Consider the following 14,234-nt stretch of genomic DNA (forward strand, 5'->3'; position numbering starts at 1 on the left):
TTTGAATAACCTTGAGGTAAAATTTGATCCTTGATCCAATTGTATTTCTGTGGGTAGCCCATATATAGTAAAACATTTAAGTAACTCCTCCACAATCTTTCTAGCTGTAATATTGCGTACTGGAATGGCGTCTGGAAACCTAGTAGACACATCCATTATAGTCAAAAGAAATTGATTCCCACTTTACGTTTTAGGAAGCCGTCCTACACAATCAATTAAGACCCTTGAAAAAGGTTCCTCAAATACTGGAATGGGTATTAAGGGCGCTGGTTTTATCACTGCTTGACGTTTCCCTATCATTTAACATGTGTGACTTATCATAGATTATCATGGAATTTACAGTGCAGAAGGAGGCCATTCGGCCCATCGAGTCTGCTCCAGCTCTTGGAAAGAGCACCCTACCCAAGGTCCACAGCTCCACCCTATCCCCATAACCCAGTAACCCCACCCAACACTAAGTGCAATTTTGGACACTAAGGGCAATTTAGCATGGCCACTCCACTTAACCTGCACATCTTTGGACTGTGGGAGAAAACCGGAGCACCCGGAGGAAACCGACGCACACACGGGGAGGATGTGCAGACTCCACGCAGACAGTGACCCAAGCCGGAATCAAACCTGAGACCCTGGAGTTGTGAAGCAATTGTACCATGCTGCCCCCGACTTGCTCGACAAAATTTTACTACATCTTTATGTAGTCCAGGCCAATTAAAATATTTTTGGATTTTAGCTTGAGTTTTCCTTATTCCCAAATGACCTCACGCTGGTACCTCATGTGCTACTTGCAACATCTCCTTTCTATACCCTACCGGCAATACCACTTAATGAAATCTGCCCACTTTTCATCCACCTGAATATGTAAAGGTCTCCATTTTCTCATTAAGACATTTTTACGGTAATAATATTCTGGAATACATTCAGATTCCTCTTCCGTGTATGCTTTCTGATACATCCGTTTTATTTCTACATCTTTCTGTTGTAACTCCGCAATTTTCCTGAACTAAAAATACCCGTCTCATCCTCCCCCTGTTCTTTTCCAACCATCTGATCAAAAATCGTTTCTGATAATTGAACTTCAACTTTACTTTCACTCTTTGATTTCTCCTCTTGTCTTAACCTGTGACTTTGCGACCTTGTTACTACACAATCCGGAAAAATCCCAGGATATTCATCCTTCAACACTTCAGTTGTCTGATTTTCCACTGGCTTATCAACCACAGTAGGCATCACTCCCACTTGAGATCCAGCTATATCATTACCCAAGATAAACTATATTGTCCAGGAATACAGTTTATCTATTACTCCTACTACCACTTCACCACTCTTCACTGGACTTTCCAACCTTACCTTATATAATGGAACACTACTCTTCTCACCCTGAAATCCATATATTACCACCTTTTCTGGCAATATTCCTCCCAAACTACATAACTCCTCATCTCTTACCATCAAAGATTGACTAGCTCCCGTATCTCTTAAAATTGTGACTTCTTTACCTACTCCTCCTGGTACACCTGAGTAAACTTTACCCACACAAGTAAATTCTTTAAAGAGATCTGGCGTGTCCTTATCAATCACCTCTTGATCAGGCTGTACAATCTTTTGCACCTCCTTCGCTTCACTTGGGCTTTCCTTTACCACTTTAACAAACCCCACTGACTTATCCTGTTTTACCACATCAGCCTTCCCAGTGCTTTTCTTCAACCACCAACACGGTGACTTTACATGGCCTAGTTTATTACAGTGAAAATATTTGAAACTTTTCATTTCTCTTCCAACCTCCTGGATTTCTTTTTTAATCTGAGGTACACACTCCGTATTATCTCCCATCAGATCACCTTTACCTCTACCACTTGAGTATTTCTCTTTTCCCCAGTTACTATCCCTCACAGACTGAAACTGATGTCGGAAACCGAGCTTTGATTTATGAACTAATTCAGAATCATCTGGCATTTCTGCTGCTAATCTCGCAGTTTTAACCCTCTGCTCTTCCACATGAGTTCTCACAACATCAGGAATTGAATTTTTAAACTCCTCCAAAAGTATAATTTCTCTGAGAGCTTCATACGTTTGGTCTATTTTCAAAGCCCTTATCCACCGAGCAAAATTACTCTGTTTGAACCTTTCAAACTCCATGTATGTTTGACCAGTTCTTTCCTTAAATTTCCAAAACTTTGTCTGTAGGCTGCAGGCAAAGTTCACAGGCACCTGCGATGGATTTTTTCACCTCCTCATACATCCCAGATACCTCCTCTGATAGTGATGCAAACACTTCACTAGCTCTACCTACCAACTTTGTTTGAATCAGTAATACCCACAAGTCCTGTGGCCATTTCATTTGTTTACTTCCTTCTCATCAAACCTTGGCAACGCCTGGACATACTTAAATAGATCCCCACCAAGCCTTTGACTATGGCGCTCTTTCTCTTTATCCTCATCACTCTCCTCAAACTGTACCTTTCCCTTTACATCGGCCAATTTTAACTGACTGTCATGTTTAATGGCCATTTTCTGATGGTCATACTCTCTCTCTTTTTCCCTTTCCTCTGTCTCTTTTCCTTTTCCCCTGATCTGTACCTTCCTTTCTCTTTCTTCTTCTTCTGCTAGGGCTACTCTTTCTTTTTCCCTCAATGTGTATTCAAGCTGCTTTAATTCTTTTTCATGTTCAAGTTGTTTAATCTGTAATTGAATTTTTGCCATTTCTAATGTGTCAGTCTGTATCTCTGGCAATTTTAAATGTTCAGCTACCGCCGTAAGTACGTCTTCTTTTCGTATGCTGTCAGGTAACATGAACTGCAATGTTTTTACCAAATCTAAAAGCCTTTTTTTAGTCTCTGTTCGTAAGGTGCTGCCTGTGAATTTCTCCACCCCCAAAAAACTTCCGAGCTTCTGAAAGAGCCATTGTCCACAACCGACTCCCTACTTAAACTGGAATACCACACCTGAAAAGCAAACACAAATATGCTCACCCCTCACTGTCTTTAAGTTCACAAAGCCAACCCAATCACGAAAGATAGACGTTTATCCCGGACAAGCCCCTGATTTATTATGGGTCAGGGTTTAGAGAACACCAAAGTATATCATGGAGTTCACCTGACCCACAACTTTGAATAGATTTTGGTTATGGGGAGCACAAGGGCCCACTTTACAGGTGTGATGCAACAGAGATCTAAAGTATTTTTTAAACAAAAACAATGTTTATTCTATGAATCCAGTTAACATTTTATAAACAAACAGTAAACATCTTATCAATTACCAACACTGATACTCCCACCCCCCCAAAGATACAGTACTCTATAGGTAACCCTTAGTAACTTTCCTAACGACATTCATAAGTCAAAGACCCTTTTTAACAAAGACAGTGGGCGCGATTCTCCGATCTGGAGACTAAGTGCCGACGCCGGAGTGAAAACCGGAGTGTTTTACTCTGGCGTAGGAGGCCGTTCCCAGACCCCGATTCACACTCCCCCGGGGGGCTAAGAGCGGTGCCGCGTTATTTACGTGTGCCAGGCTTTGGCGCCGCATAAAAGTGGTGCCGCATTAATGACAGGGCCAGCGCCGCGTAAATGACGTCAACCGCGCATGCGCGGGATAACCGGCGCCAACCCGTGCATGCGCGGTTGATGTCCTCCCCGCGGCCGCCCCGCAAGATGATGGCGGATCGATCTTGCAGGGCAGCGGAGGAAAGGAGGTCCTCCTTCAGAGAGGCCGGCGCGCCGATCGGTGGGCACCAGACCCCCTTTTGAGCACTCCCCCCCCAGTGCAGGAACCCCCCTCGCCCCCCTCACAGGCCACCCCCCCCCCCACAGCGTTACCGCGGTGTTCACACCGGCAGCGACCAGGTGTGGATGGCGCCGGCGTGAAGCCGTCCTTTTCGGCAGGCCGCTCGGCCCATCCGGGCCAGAGAATATCGGGAGAGCGGAGAATCGCCATTTTGGGGGTCCCGGGCGATTCTCTGGCCTGCGCCGCGCAGAGCTCGATGGGGCCGTTCTCGCCGTTGGGGTGAATCGCGGGAGGGCATCGGACCGGCGTCGCAGGTAAAAATGGCGCCCCAGGCAATTCTCTGAAACGGCGCGGGAGCAGAGAATCGCGCCCAGAAGATTTGCATTCCTTACAGAAACAGGCATTACTTTGAAATCATCAAGTGATCTGGAGACATTCTTTAGCATGCAGAGAGAAAGTTATGCACCTCCTTAGTTTGAATCCAACTGAAAACGAAACTAAAACTCAGAGCCAAAAACAGCTTCCAGCTCAAAACAAAAGTAAAAAGCAGAGCCAGAGCCCCGTTCCACCCAGAAACTGACATCACTGCAACCACTTGAGATGACAAACATTTCTTAAAGTGACATTCCCGTGACAAAATGCATTCCCAAGTTACCAAACAGCATATAATAATACATTACATTCAATGCTAAGTTACACTAAATATGAAAGTTAATCAATTAAATATTATTCATAATGATAATGCAGTTGTGATAGGACAGTACAGACTCAATGCAACAACATTACTTCCAATATGCAAATGTTAATTATACGGTCTAATAAACTTCACAATAACATCACAACAGGTTGACAGACACTTTATAGCCAAGGATAGTCTCTAAAATTTACAAAATACGCATGCTGAGCAAATAATCAACAGTGATAAAGAAAAAGCTGAACAGTGATGAAATGTGAAGTAGTGTGCTCATTTTATATGCTTTGTGCAATGACAATAAATGCCTTCCAAATTGATCGTAGGAGAATGGTATGATAACAGATACTCCATGCAGTAACATTGCTTCCACCGCACAAAGGTAATTATCAACAATAAACTTTACAACAGCACAGCCTTAATAGGATGACAGACGTCTTTCTAGCCAAGCTCAGGCACAAAGCTCCATGAAATAAGGATGTTGTTGACCAGACGCCAAGAAAGTAGCAAAATGCTTACATTTCTGGAGCTATGCAGTGGATAATATAATTCACATAATTTGTGCCTCAACACTGAATGAGTTGCATGCAAGACAATGAACTGACTATCAAACTTAATTGCATTGTAAAGGTGTGGCATAGCACCTACAGCTCGTGTCTGATCTTCCGTTGCTGTAGCACAAACCTCAACATGCACTGTTTATCATTTACTCCATTCCTGAGTTTATGTCCCAGGCAGAAATATTGCTGGAAAAGTACCTGCAGCCTCTTTCACTCCTTTCTTTGGAGGTTCTGCTTCTGAGATTGATCTGAACACATTAGGGGTGTCAGTGACCGGAATTTCATATTCTGAGATTAAACTGAAAAGATTACGAGTGTCAGGAGTTCGCACCTCATCGTCTGCGGGGAATAAGGAGGAAGCCAGTTACAAAATTCTTAGTCTTTCTTGAAAATAACTCCAGAGTTCTATTGATGAAATGTTTGATTTATTAAATAGCATTATATTGAAAGATTTTTGGTGTTATACTTCAATCCTCACTTCAAATTGATTATATTGCAATCTCACATTGTGCATCTGACAATATTCATATTGTCAAGAAAATCCAAGGAATGATGACATTGATCTTTGATAATATTCCTGCCTTTTTTGAACTGTTGGGGATGTGCGAATGGTAATTAAAGCAAGGGACAGCGTGACTGTGTGAATTTGAACTGTGGGTTTTATATGGTAAGGAGCTTAGAAATACTTAATAGAATCATAGAATCACTACAATACAGAAGGAGGTATTTCGACCCATCGAGTCTGCACCGACCCTCCGAAAGAGTACCCTACACAGGACTTCCCTGCCTGCCTATCCCCATAACTCCACCTAAGCTGCACATCGTTAGACAATTTAGGTAAACTAATCCACCGAAACCTGCACATCTTTGGGTTGTGGGAGGAAATCAGAGCACCCGGAGCAAACGCCCACAGGTACGGGGAGAATGTGCAAACTCTACACAGGCAGCCACCTAACACCGGAACCCTGGTACTGTGAGGCAGCAGTGCTAACCACTGTCCCCCACGTGCCACCCTCAAACAGACATTGTCAATTGTACTGATAAACACATGTTCACTGCTGGACACATTTAAAATGCAGAAGAATTACTCGCATGTTGTTTTACAAGAACTTTAAATTGATTGATAAACAAACATGGATTGTGAGACTAATATTACTTTGCATGCAACGTTAAACTCAACAAAACACGCATTGATAAATTACTTCAATAATATCCAAAACATTTCATACCAAGTGATTATTAAGAACCTCCAGGCAGAAACATTATTTTTACTGGATGAAATATATTTATCGTACAATAAGCATCATATTAGTGTAGCAATTATGAATTGATAGACTATATACAGCGAAGCCAGTTCTAAAGTTTAAATTACAGAATCGTACAGCACAGAAAGTTGCCATTCAGAACATAATTTCTGTGCGAGTATTCCTTCTGTCACTTCTAGTGCTTTTCTAAATGACCTCACACCTGTGTCCTTTGGCTACTGACCCTCATGCCAGTGAATACTGATTTTCCTTATTTACTCCATCTAACCCTCTCCGAACTTAAAACACGTCTACTCAATCTTACATGGGTGTTTGTTGCTCTAGAACAGAACACCTCAGCTTCTCTAGTCTCTCCACAGAGACAGAAGTCCTCATCTCTACAACATGCTGGCAGACCAATCCACTGCCCCTTCACATTGCCTTAATATCTTTCTCGATGTGCACTGCCCAAACATCATCAAATAAACATGTTGATGAAATAATTTGAGTTAAAATGTAGATATTCCTGCGGATTGTATATTTCATGTACATTGTGCAAGAACTATGTATGGCTTTCATGGAAGATTGTGTTTTGACTATCGAAAGCACGATACACAAAACTAAAACAAATACTCATTAATTGTAATACTGTGACAGAGAACTTGTACCGTGTGCCTAAATAAACTGTCACTGTGCAGTGAACTGTGACTGTATTTATATCATTTACTCCACTCCTGTATTCACACCAAAGACACACATATTGTCAGAAGTACCTGCAGATTCATCCTTTCCTATCTTAGCAGGTTCAGATTCTGGGATTGGTTGGAACAGATATGGAAAGTCAGTGACTGGCAGCTCATAGTCTGAGATTGAACTGAACACATTACGAGGGTCAAAGGTTGGCACCTCACGGTCTGCTGGGGATAAGAAGGAATCCATAAAGAAAATACTTAATCTCTAGTGAAGAAAATCCACGTGTTATTCTGATAAATACAGTTGTATTTCTGGATATTAATGTAGCACAGGTATGGTATGCTGTCATTTTAAAAATAATTAAATGCGTCCCCAAGTAACCAAATACAGCATATAATAATACATTCCATTCAATACTAAGTTACACTAAATGTGAAAATTAATCAATTCAATATTATAATGATTTATATTATCGTGATATGACAATAGATACTCATTGCAGCAACAATAAGTAAAAGTTAATTATACTATTCAATGAGCTTCACCATAACGTCAATGACAGGTTGACAGACACTTTATAGCCAAGGACAGTGTCTAAAATTTACAAAATAAGCATGCTGAGCAAATAATCAACAGTGACAACCAAACTGCTTAATGTCGATGAAATGTGAAGTAGTGTGCTCATTTTATATGCTTTGTGAAAGGACAATAATCCCATCCAAAAGGTTCATAGGAGAGTGGCACGATAGCAGACATTCCATGCAGTAACATTGCTTCCACCACATAAAACTAATTATCAACAATAAACTTCACAACAGCACAGCCTTAATAGGATGACAGACGTCTTTCTAGACAAGCTCAGGCACAAAGCTCCATGAAATAAGGATGTTGTTGACCAAAGACTCCAAGAAAGTAGCAAAATGCTTACATTTCTGGAGCTATGCAGTGGATAATATAATTCACATAATTTGTGCCTCAACACTGAATGAGTTGCATGCAAGACAATGAACTGACTATCAAACTTAATTGCATTGTAAAGGTGTGGCATAGCACCTACAGCTCGTGTCTGATCTTCCGTTGCTGTAGCACAAACCTCAACATGCACTGTTTATCATTTACTCCATTCCTGAGTTTATGTCCCAGGCAGAAATATTGCTGGAAAAGTACCTGCAGCCTCTTTCACTCCTTTCTTTGGAGGTTCTGCTTCTGAGATTGATCTGAACACATTAGGGGTGTCAGTGACCGGAATTTCATATTCTGAGATTAAACTGAAAAGATTACGAGTGTCAGGAGTTCGCACCTCATCGTCTGCAGGGAATAAGGAGGAAGCCAGTTACAAAATTCTTAGTCTTTCTTGAAAATGACTCCAGAGTTCTATTGATGAAATGTTTGATTTATTAAATAGCATTATATTGAAAGACAATTGGTGTTATACTTCAATCCTCACTTCAAATTGATTATATTGCAACCACACACTATGCATCTAATAATACATTTCAAAAGAACAAAGAACAAAGAAATGTACAGCACAGGAACAGGCCCTTCGGCCCTCCAAGCCCGTGCCGACCATACTGCCCGACTAAACTACAATCTTCTACACTTCCTGGGTCCGTATCCTTCTATTCCCATCCTATTCATATATTTGTCAAGATGCCCCTTAAATGTCCCTATCGTCCCTGCCTCCACTACCTCCTCCGGTAGTGAGTTCCAGGCACCCACTACCCTCTGCGTAAAAAACTTGCCTCGTACATCTACTCTAAACTTTGCCCCTCTCACCTTAAACCTATGCCCCCTAGTAATTGACCCCTCTACCCTGGGGAAAAGCCTCTGACTATCCACTCTGTCTATGCCCCTCATAATTTTGTATACCTCTATCAGGTCGCCCCTCAACCTCCTTCGTTCCAGTGAGAACAAACCGAGTTTATTCAATCGCTCCTCATAGCTTATGCCCTCCATACCAGGCAACATTCTGGTAAATCTCTTCTGCACCCTCTCTAAAGCCTCCACATCCTTCTGGTAGTGTGGCGACCAGAATTGAACACTATACTCCAAGTGTGGCCTAACTAAGGTTCTATACAGCTGCAACATGACTTGCCAATTCTTATACTCAATGCCCCGGCCAATGAAGGCAAGCATGCCGTATGCCTTCTTGACTACCTTCTCCACCTGTGTAGCCCCTTTCAGTGATCTGTGGACCTGTACTCCTAGATCTCTTTGACTTTCAATACTCCTGAGGGTTCTACCATTCACTGTATATTCCCTACCTGCATTAGCCCTTCCAAAATGCATTACCTCACATTTGTCCAGGTTAAACTCCATCTGCCATCTCTCCGCCCAAGTCTCCAGACAATCTAAATCCTGCTGTATCCTCAGACAGTCCTCATCGCTATCCGCAATTCCACCAACCTTTGTGTCGTCTGCAAACTTACTAATCAGACCAGTTACATTTTCCTCCAAATCATTTATATATACTACAAAGAGCAAAGGTCCCAGCACTGATCCCTGTGGAACACCACTGGTCACAGCCCTCCAATTAGAAAAGCATCCCTCCATTGCTACCCTCTGCCTTCTATGGCCTAGCCAGTTCTGTATCCACCTTGCCAGTTCACCCCTGATCCCGTGTGACTTCACCTTTTGTACTAGTCTACCATGAGGGACCTTGTCAAAGGCCTTACTGAAGTCCATATAGACAACATCTACTGCCCTACCTGCATCAATCATCTTAGTGACCTCCTCGAAAAACTCTATCAAGTTAGTGAGACACGACCTCCCCTTCACAAAACCGTGCTGCCTCTCACTAATACGTCCATTTGCTTCCAAATGGGAGTAGATCCTGTCTCGAAGAATTCTCTCCAGTAATTTCCCTACCACTGAAGTAAGGCTCACCGGCCTGTAGTTCCCGGGATTATCCCTGCCACCCTTCTTAAACAGAGGAACAACATTGGCTATTCTCCAGTCCTCCGGGACATCCCCTGAAGACAGCGAGGATCCAAAGATTTCTGTCAAGGCCTCAGCAATTTCCTCTCCAGCCTCCTTCAGTATTCTGGGGTAGATCCCATCCGGCCCTGGGGACTTATCTACCTTAATATTTTTTAAGACACCCAACACCTCGTCTTTTTGGATCACAATGTGACCCAGGCTATCTACACCCCCTTCTCCAGACTCAACATCTACCAATTCCTTCTCTTTGGTGAATACCGATGCAAAGTATTCATTTAGTACCTCGCCCATTTCCTCTGGCTCCACACATAGATTCCCTTGCCTATCCTTCAGTGGGCCAACCCTTTCCCTGGCTACCCTCTTGCTTTTTATGTAAGTGTAAAAAGCCTTGGGATTTTCCTTAACCCTATTTGCCAATGACTTTTCATGACCCCTTCTAGCCCTCCTGACTCCTTGCTTAAGTTCCTTCCTACTTTCCTTATATGCCACACAGGCTTCGTCTGTTCCCAGCCTTTTAGCCCTGACAAATGCCTCCTTTTTCTTTTTGACGAGGCCTACAATATCATTCGTCATCCAAGGTTCCCGAAAATTGCCGTATTTATCTTTCTTCCTCACAGGAACATGCCTGTCCTGTATTCCTTTCAACTGACACTTGAAAGCCTCCCACATGTCAGATGTTGATTTGCCCTCAAACATCCGCCCCCAATCTATGTTCTTCAGGTCCCGCCTAATATTGTTATAATTAGCCTTCCCCCAATTTAGCACATCCATCCTCGGACCACTCTTATCCTTGTCCACCAGTACTTTAAAACTTACTGAATTGTGGTCACTGTTACCGAAATGCTCCCCTACTGAAACATCTACCACCTGGCCGGGCTCATTCCCCAATACCAGGTCCAGTACCGCCCCTTCCCTAGTTGGACTGTTTACATATTGTTTTAAGAAGCCCTCCTGGATGCTCCTTACAAACTCTGCCCCGTCTAAGCCCCTGGCACTAAGTGAGTCCCAGTCAATATTGGGGAAGTTGAAGTCTCCCATCACCACAACCCTGTTGTTTTTACTCTTTTCCAAAATCTGTCTACCTATCTGCTCCTCTATCTCCCGCTGGCTGTTGGGAGGCCTGTAGTATACCCCCAACATTGTGACTGCACCCTTCTTATTCCTGATCTCTACCCATATAGCCTCACTGCCCTCTGAGGTGTCCTCTCGCTGTATAGCTGTGATACTCTCCTGAACAAGTAGCGCAACTCCGCCTCCCCTTTTACATCCCCCTCTATCCCGCCTGAAACATCTAAATCCTGGAACGTTTAGCTGCCAATCCTGCCCTTCCCTCAACCAGGTCTCTGTAATGGCAACAACATCATAGTTCCAAGTACTAATCCAAGCTCTAAGTTCATCTGCCTTACCCGTAATGCTCCTTGCATTAAAACATATGCACTTCAGGCCACCAGACCCGCTGTGTTCAGCAACTTCTCCCCGTCTGCTCTGCCTCAGAGCCACACTGTCCATATTCCCTAGTTCTCCCTCAACGCTCTCACCTTCTGACCTATTGCTCCCGTGCCCACCCCCCTGCCATACTAGTTTATTATTTCATATTGTCAAGAAAATCCAAGGAATGATGACACTGATCATTGGCAATATTCCTGTCTTTTTTAAACTGTTGGGGATGTGCGAATGGTAATTAAAGCAAGGGACAGCGTGACTGTGTGAATTTGAACTGTTGGTTTTATATGGTAAGGAGCTTAGAAATACTTAATAGAATCATAGAATCACTACAATACAGAAGGAGGTATTTCGACCCATCGAGTCTGCACCGACCCTCCGAAAGAGTATCCGACACAGGACTTCTCTGCCTGCCTATCCCCATAACTCCACCTAAGCTGCACATCGTTTGACAATTTAGATCAACCAATCCACCTAACCTGCACATCTTTGGGTTGTGGGAGGAAATCAGAGCACCCGGAGCAAACGCCCACAGATACGGGGAGAATGCACAAACTCCACACAGACAGCCACCTAACACCGGAACCCTGGTACTGTGAGGCAGCAGTGCTAACCACTGTCCCCCACATACCACCCTCAAACAGACATTGTCAATTGTACTGATAAACACATGTTCACTGCTGGACACATTTACAATGCAGAAGAATTACTCGCATGTTGTTTTACAAGAACTTTAAATTGATTGATAAACAAACATGGATTGTGAGACTAATATTACTTTGCATGCAACGTTAAGCTCAACAAAACACGCATTGATAAATTACATCAATAATACCCAAAACATTTCATACCAAGTGATTATTAAGAACCTCCAGGCAGAAACATTATTTTTACTGGATGAAATATATTTATCGTACAATAAGCATCATATTAGTGTTGCAATTATGAATTGATAGACTATATACAGCGAAGCCAGTTCTAAAGTTTAAATTACAGAATCGTACAGCACAGAAAGTTGCCATTCAGAACATAATTTCTGTGCGAGTATTCCTTCTGTCACTTCTAGTGCTTTTCTAAATGACCTCACACCTGTGTCCTTTGGCTACTGACCCTCATGCCAGTGAAAATTGATTTTCCTTATTTACTCCATCTAACCCTCTCCGAACTTAAAACACGTCTACTCAATCTTACATGGGTGTTTCTTGCTCTAGAACAGAACACCTCAGCTTCTCTAGTCTCTCCACAGAGACAGAAGTCCTCATCTCTACAACATGCTGGCAGACCAATCCACTGCCCCTTCACATTGCCTTAATATCTTTCTCGATGTGCACTGCCCAAACATCATCAAATAAACATGTTGATGAAATAATTTGAGTTAAAATGTAGATATTCCTGCGGATTGTATATTTCATGTACATTGTGCAAGAACTATGTATGGCTTTCATGGAAGATTGTGTTTTGACTATCGAAAGCACGATACACAAAACTAAAACAAATACTCATTAATTGTAATACTGTGACAGAGAACTTGTACCGTGTGCTTAAATAAACCGTCACTGTGCAGTGAACTGTGACTGTATTTATATCATTTACTCCACTACTGTATTCACACCAAAGACACTCATATTGTCAGAAGTACCTGCAGATTCATCCTTTCCTATCTTAGCAGGTTCAGATTCTGGGGTTGGTTGGAACAGATATGGAAAGTCAGTGACTGGCAGCTCATAGTCTGAGATTGAACTGAACACATTACGAGGGTTAAAGGTTGGCACCTCACGGTCTGCTGGGGATAAGAAGGAATCCATAAAGAAAATACTTAATCTCTAGTGAAGAAAATCCACGTGTTATTCTGATAAATACAGTTGTATTTCTGGACATTAATGTAGCACAGGTATGGTATGCTGTCATTTTTAAAATAATTAAATGCGTCCCCAAGTAACCAAATACAGCATATAATAATACATTCCATTCAATACTAAGTTACACTAAATGTGAAAATTAATCAATTCAATATTATAATGATTTATATTATCGTGATATGACAATAGATACTCATTGCAGCAACAATAAGTAAAAGTTAATTATACTATTCAATGAGCTTCACCATAACGTCAATGACAGGTTGACAGACACTTTATAGCCAAGGACAGTGTCTAAAATTTACAAAATAAGCATGCTGAGCAAATAATCAACAGTGACAACCAAACTGCTTAATGTCGACGAAATGTGAAGTAGTGTGCTCATTTTATATGCTTTGTGAAAGGACAATAATCCCATCCAAAAGGTTCATAGGAGAGTGGCATGATAGCAGACATTCCATGCAGTAACATTGCTTCCACCACATAAAACTAATTATCAACAATAAACTTCACAACAGCACAGCCTTAATAGGATGACAGACGTCTTTCTAGACAAGCTCAGGCACAAAGCTCCATGAAATAAGGATGTTGTTGACCAAAGACTCCAAGAAAGTAGCAAAATGCTTACATTTCTGGAGCTATGCAGTGGATAATATAATTCACATAATTTGTGCCTCAACACTGAATGAGTTGCATGCAAGACAATGAACTGACTATCAAACTTAATTGCATTGTAAAGGTGTGGCATAGCACCTACAGCTCGTGTCTGATCTTCCGTTGCTTTAGCACAAACCTCAACATGCACTGTTTATCATTTACTCCATTCCTGAGTTTATGTCCCAGGCAGAAATATTGCTGGAAAAGTACCTGCAGCCTCTTTCACTCCTTTCTTTGGAGGTTCTGCTTCTGAGATTGATCTGAACACATTAGGGGTGTCAGTGACCGGAATTTCATATTTTGAGATTAAACTGAAAAGATTACGAGTGTCAGGAGTTCGCACCTCATCGTCTGCGGGGAATAAGGAGGAAGCCAGTTACATAATTCTTAGTCTTTCTTGAAAATGACTCCAGAGTTCTATTGA

At 42.1% G+C, this 14,234-nt stretch overlaps 1 protein-coding gene across 18 annotated transcripts in view; it reads right to left on the reverse strand.

Annotated features, from left to right (window-relative positions):
- Window positions 1-14,234, reverse strand: part of LOC140427828 (uncharacterized) — a 507,915-nt gene that overhangs the window by 199,945 nt on the left and 293,736 nt on the right. For 15 of the 18 annotated variants that reach the window (XM_072513572.1, XM_072513555.1, XM_072513571.1 and 12 more), the window contains 5 exons: window positions 14,021-14,161; window positions 12,934-13,077; window positions 8,079-8,219; window positions 6,992-7,135; window positions 5,173-5,313 (listed from right to left, as the gene is read on the reverse strand). In XM_072513572.1, the coding sequence (XP_072369673.1) occupies window positions 5,173-5,313; window positions 6,992-7,135; window positions 8,079-8,219; window positions 12,934-13,077; window positions 14,021-14,161 (711 nt within the window). The remainder of the gene's footprint in view (window positions 1-5,172; window positions 5,314-6,991; window positions 7,136-8,078; window positions 8,220-12,933; window positions 13,078-14,020; window positions 14,162-14,234) is intronic. The other 3 variants (XM_072513558.1, XM_072513568.1, XM_072513564.1) reach the window with 3 other exon arrangements.

The sequence above is a fragment of the Scyliorhinus torazame genome, chromosome 8, assembly GCF_047496885.1.
Source record: "Scyliorhinus torazame isolate Kashiwa2021f chromosome 8, sScyTor2.1, whole genome shotgun sequence".
NCBI lineage: Eukaryota > Metazoa > Chordata > Chondrichthyes > Carcharhiniformes > Scyliorhinidae > Scyliorhinus > Scyliorhinus torazame.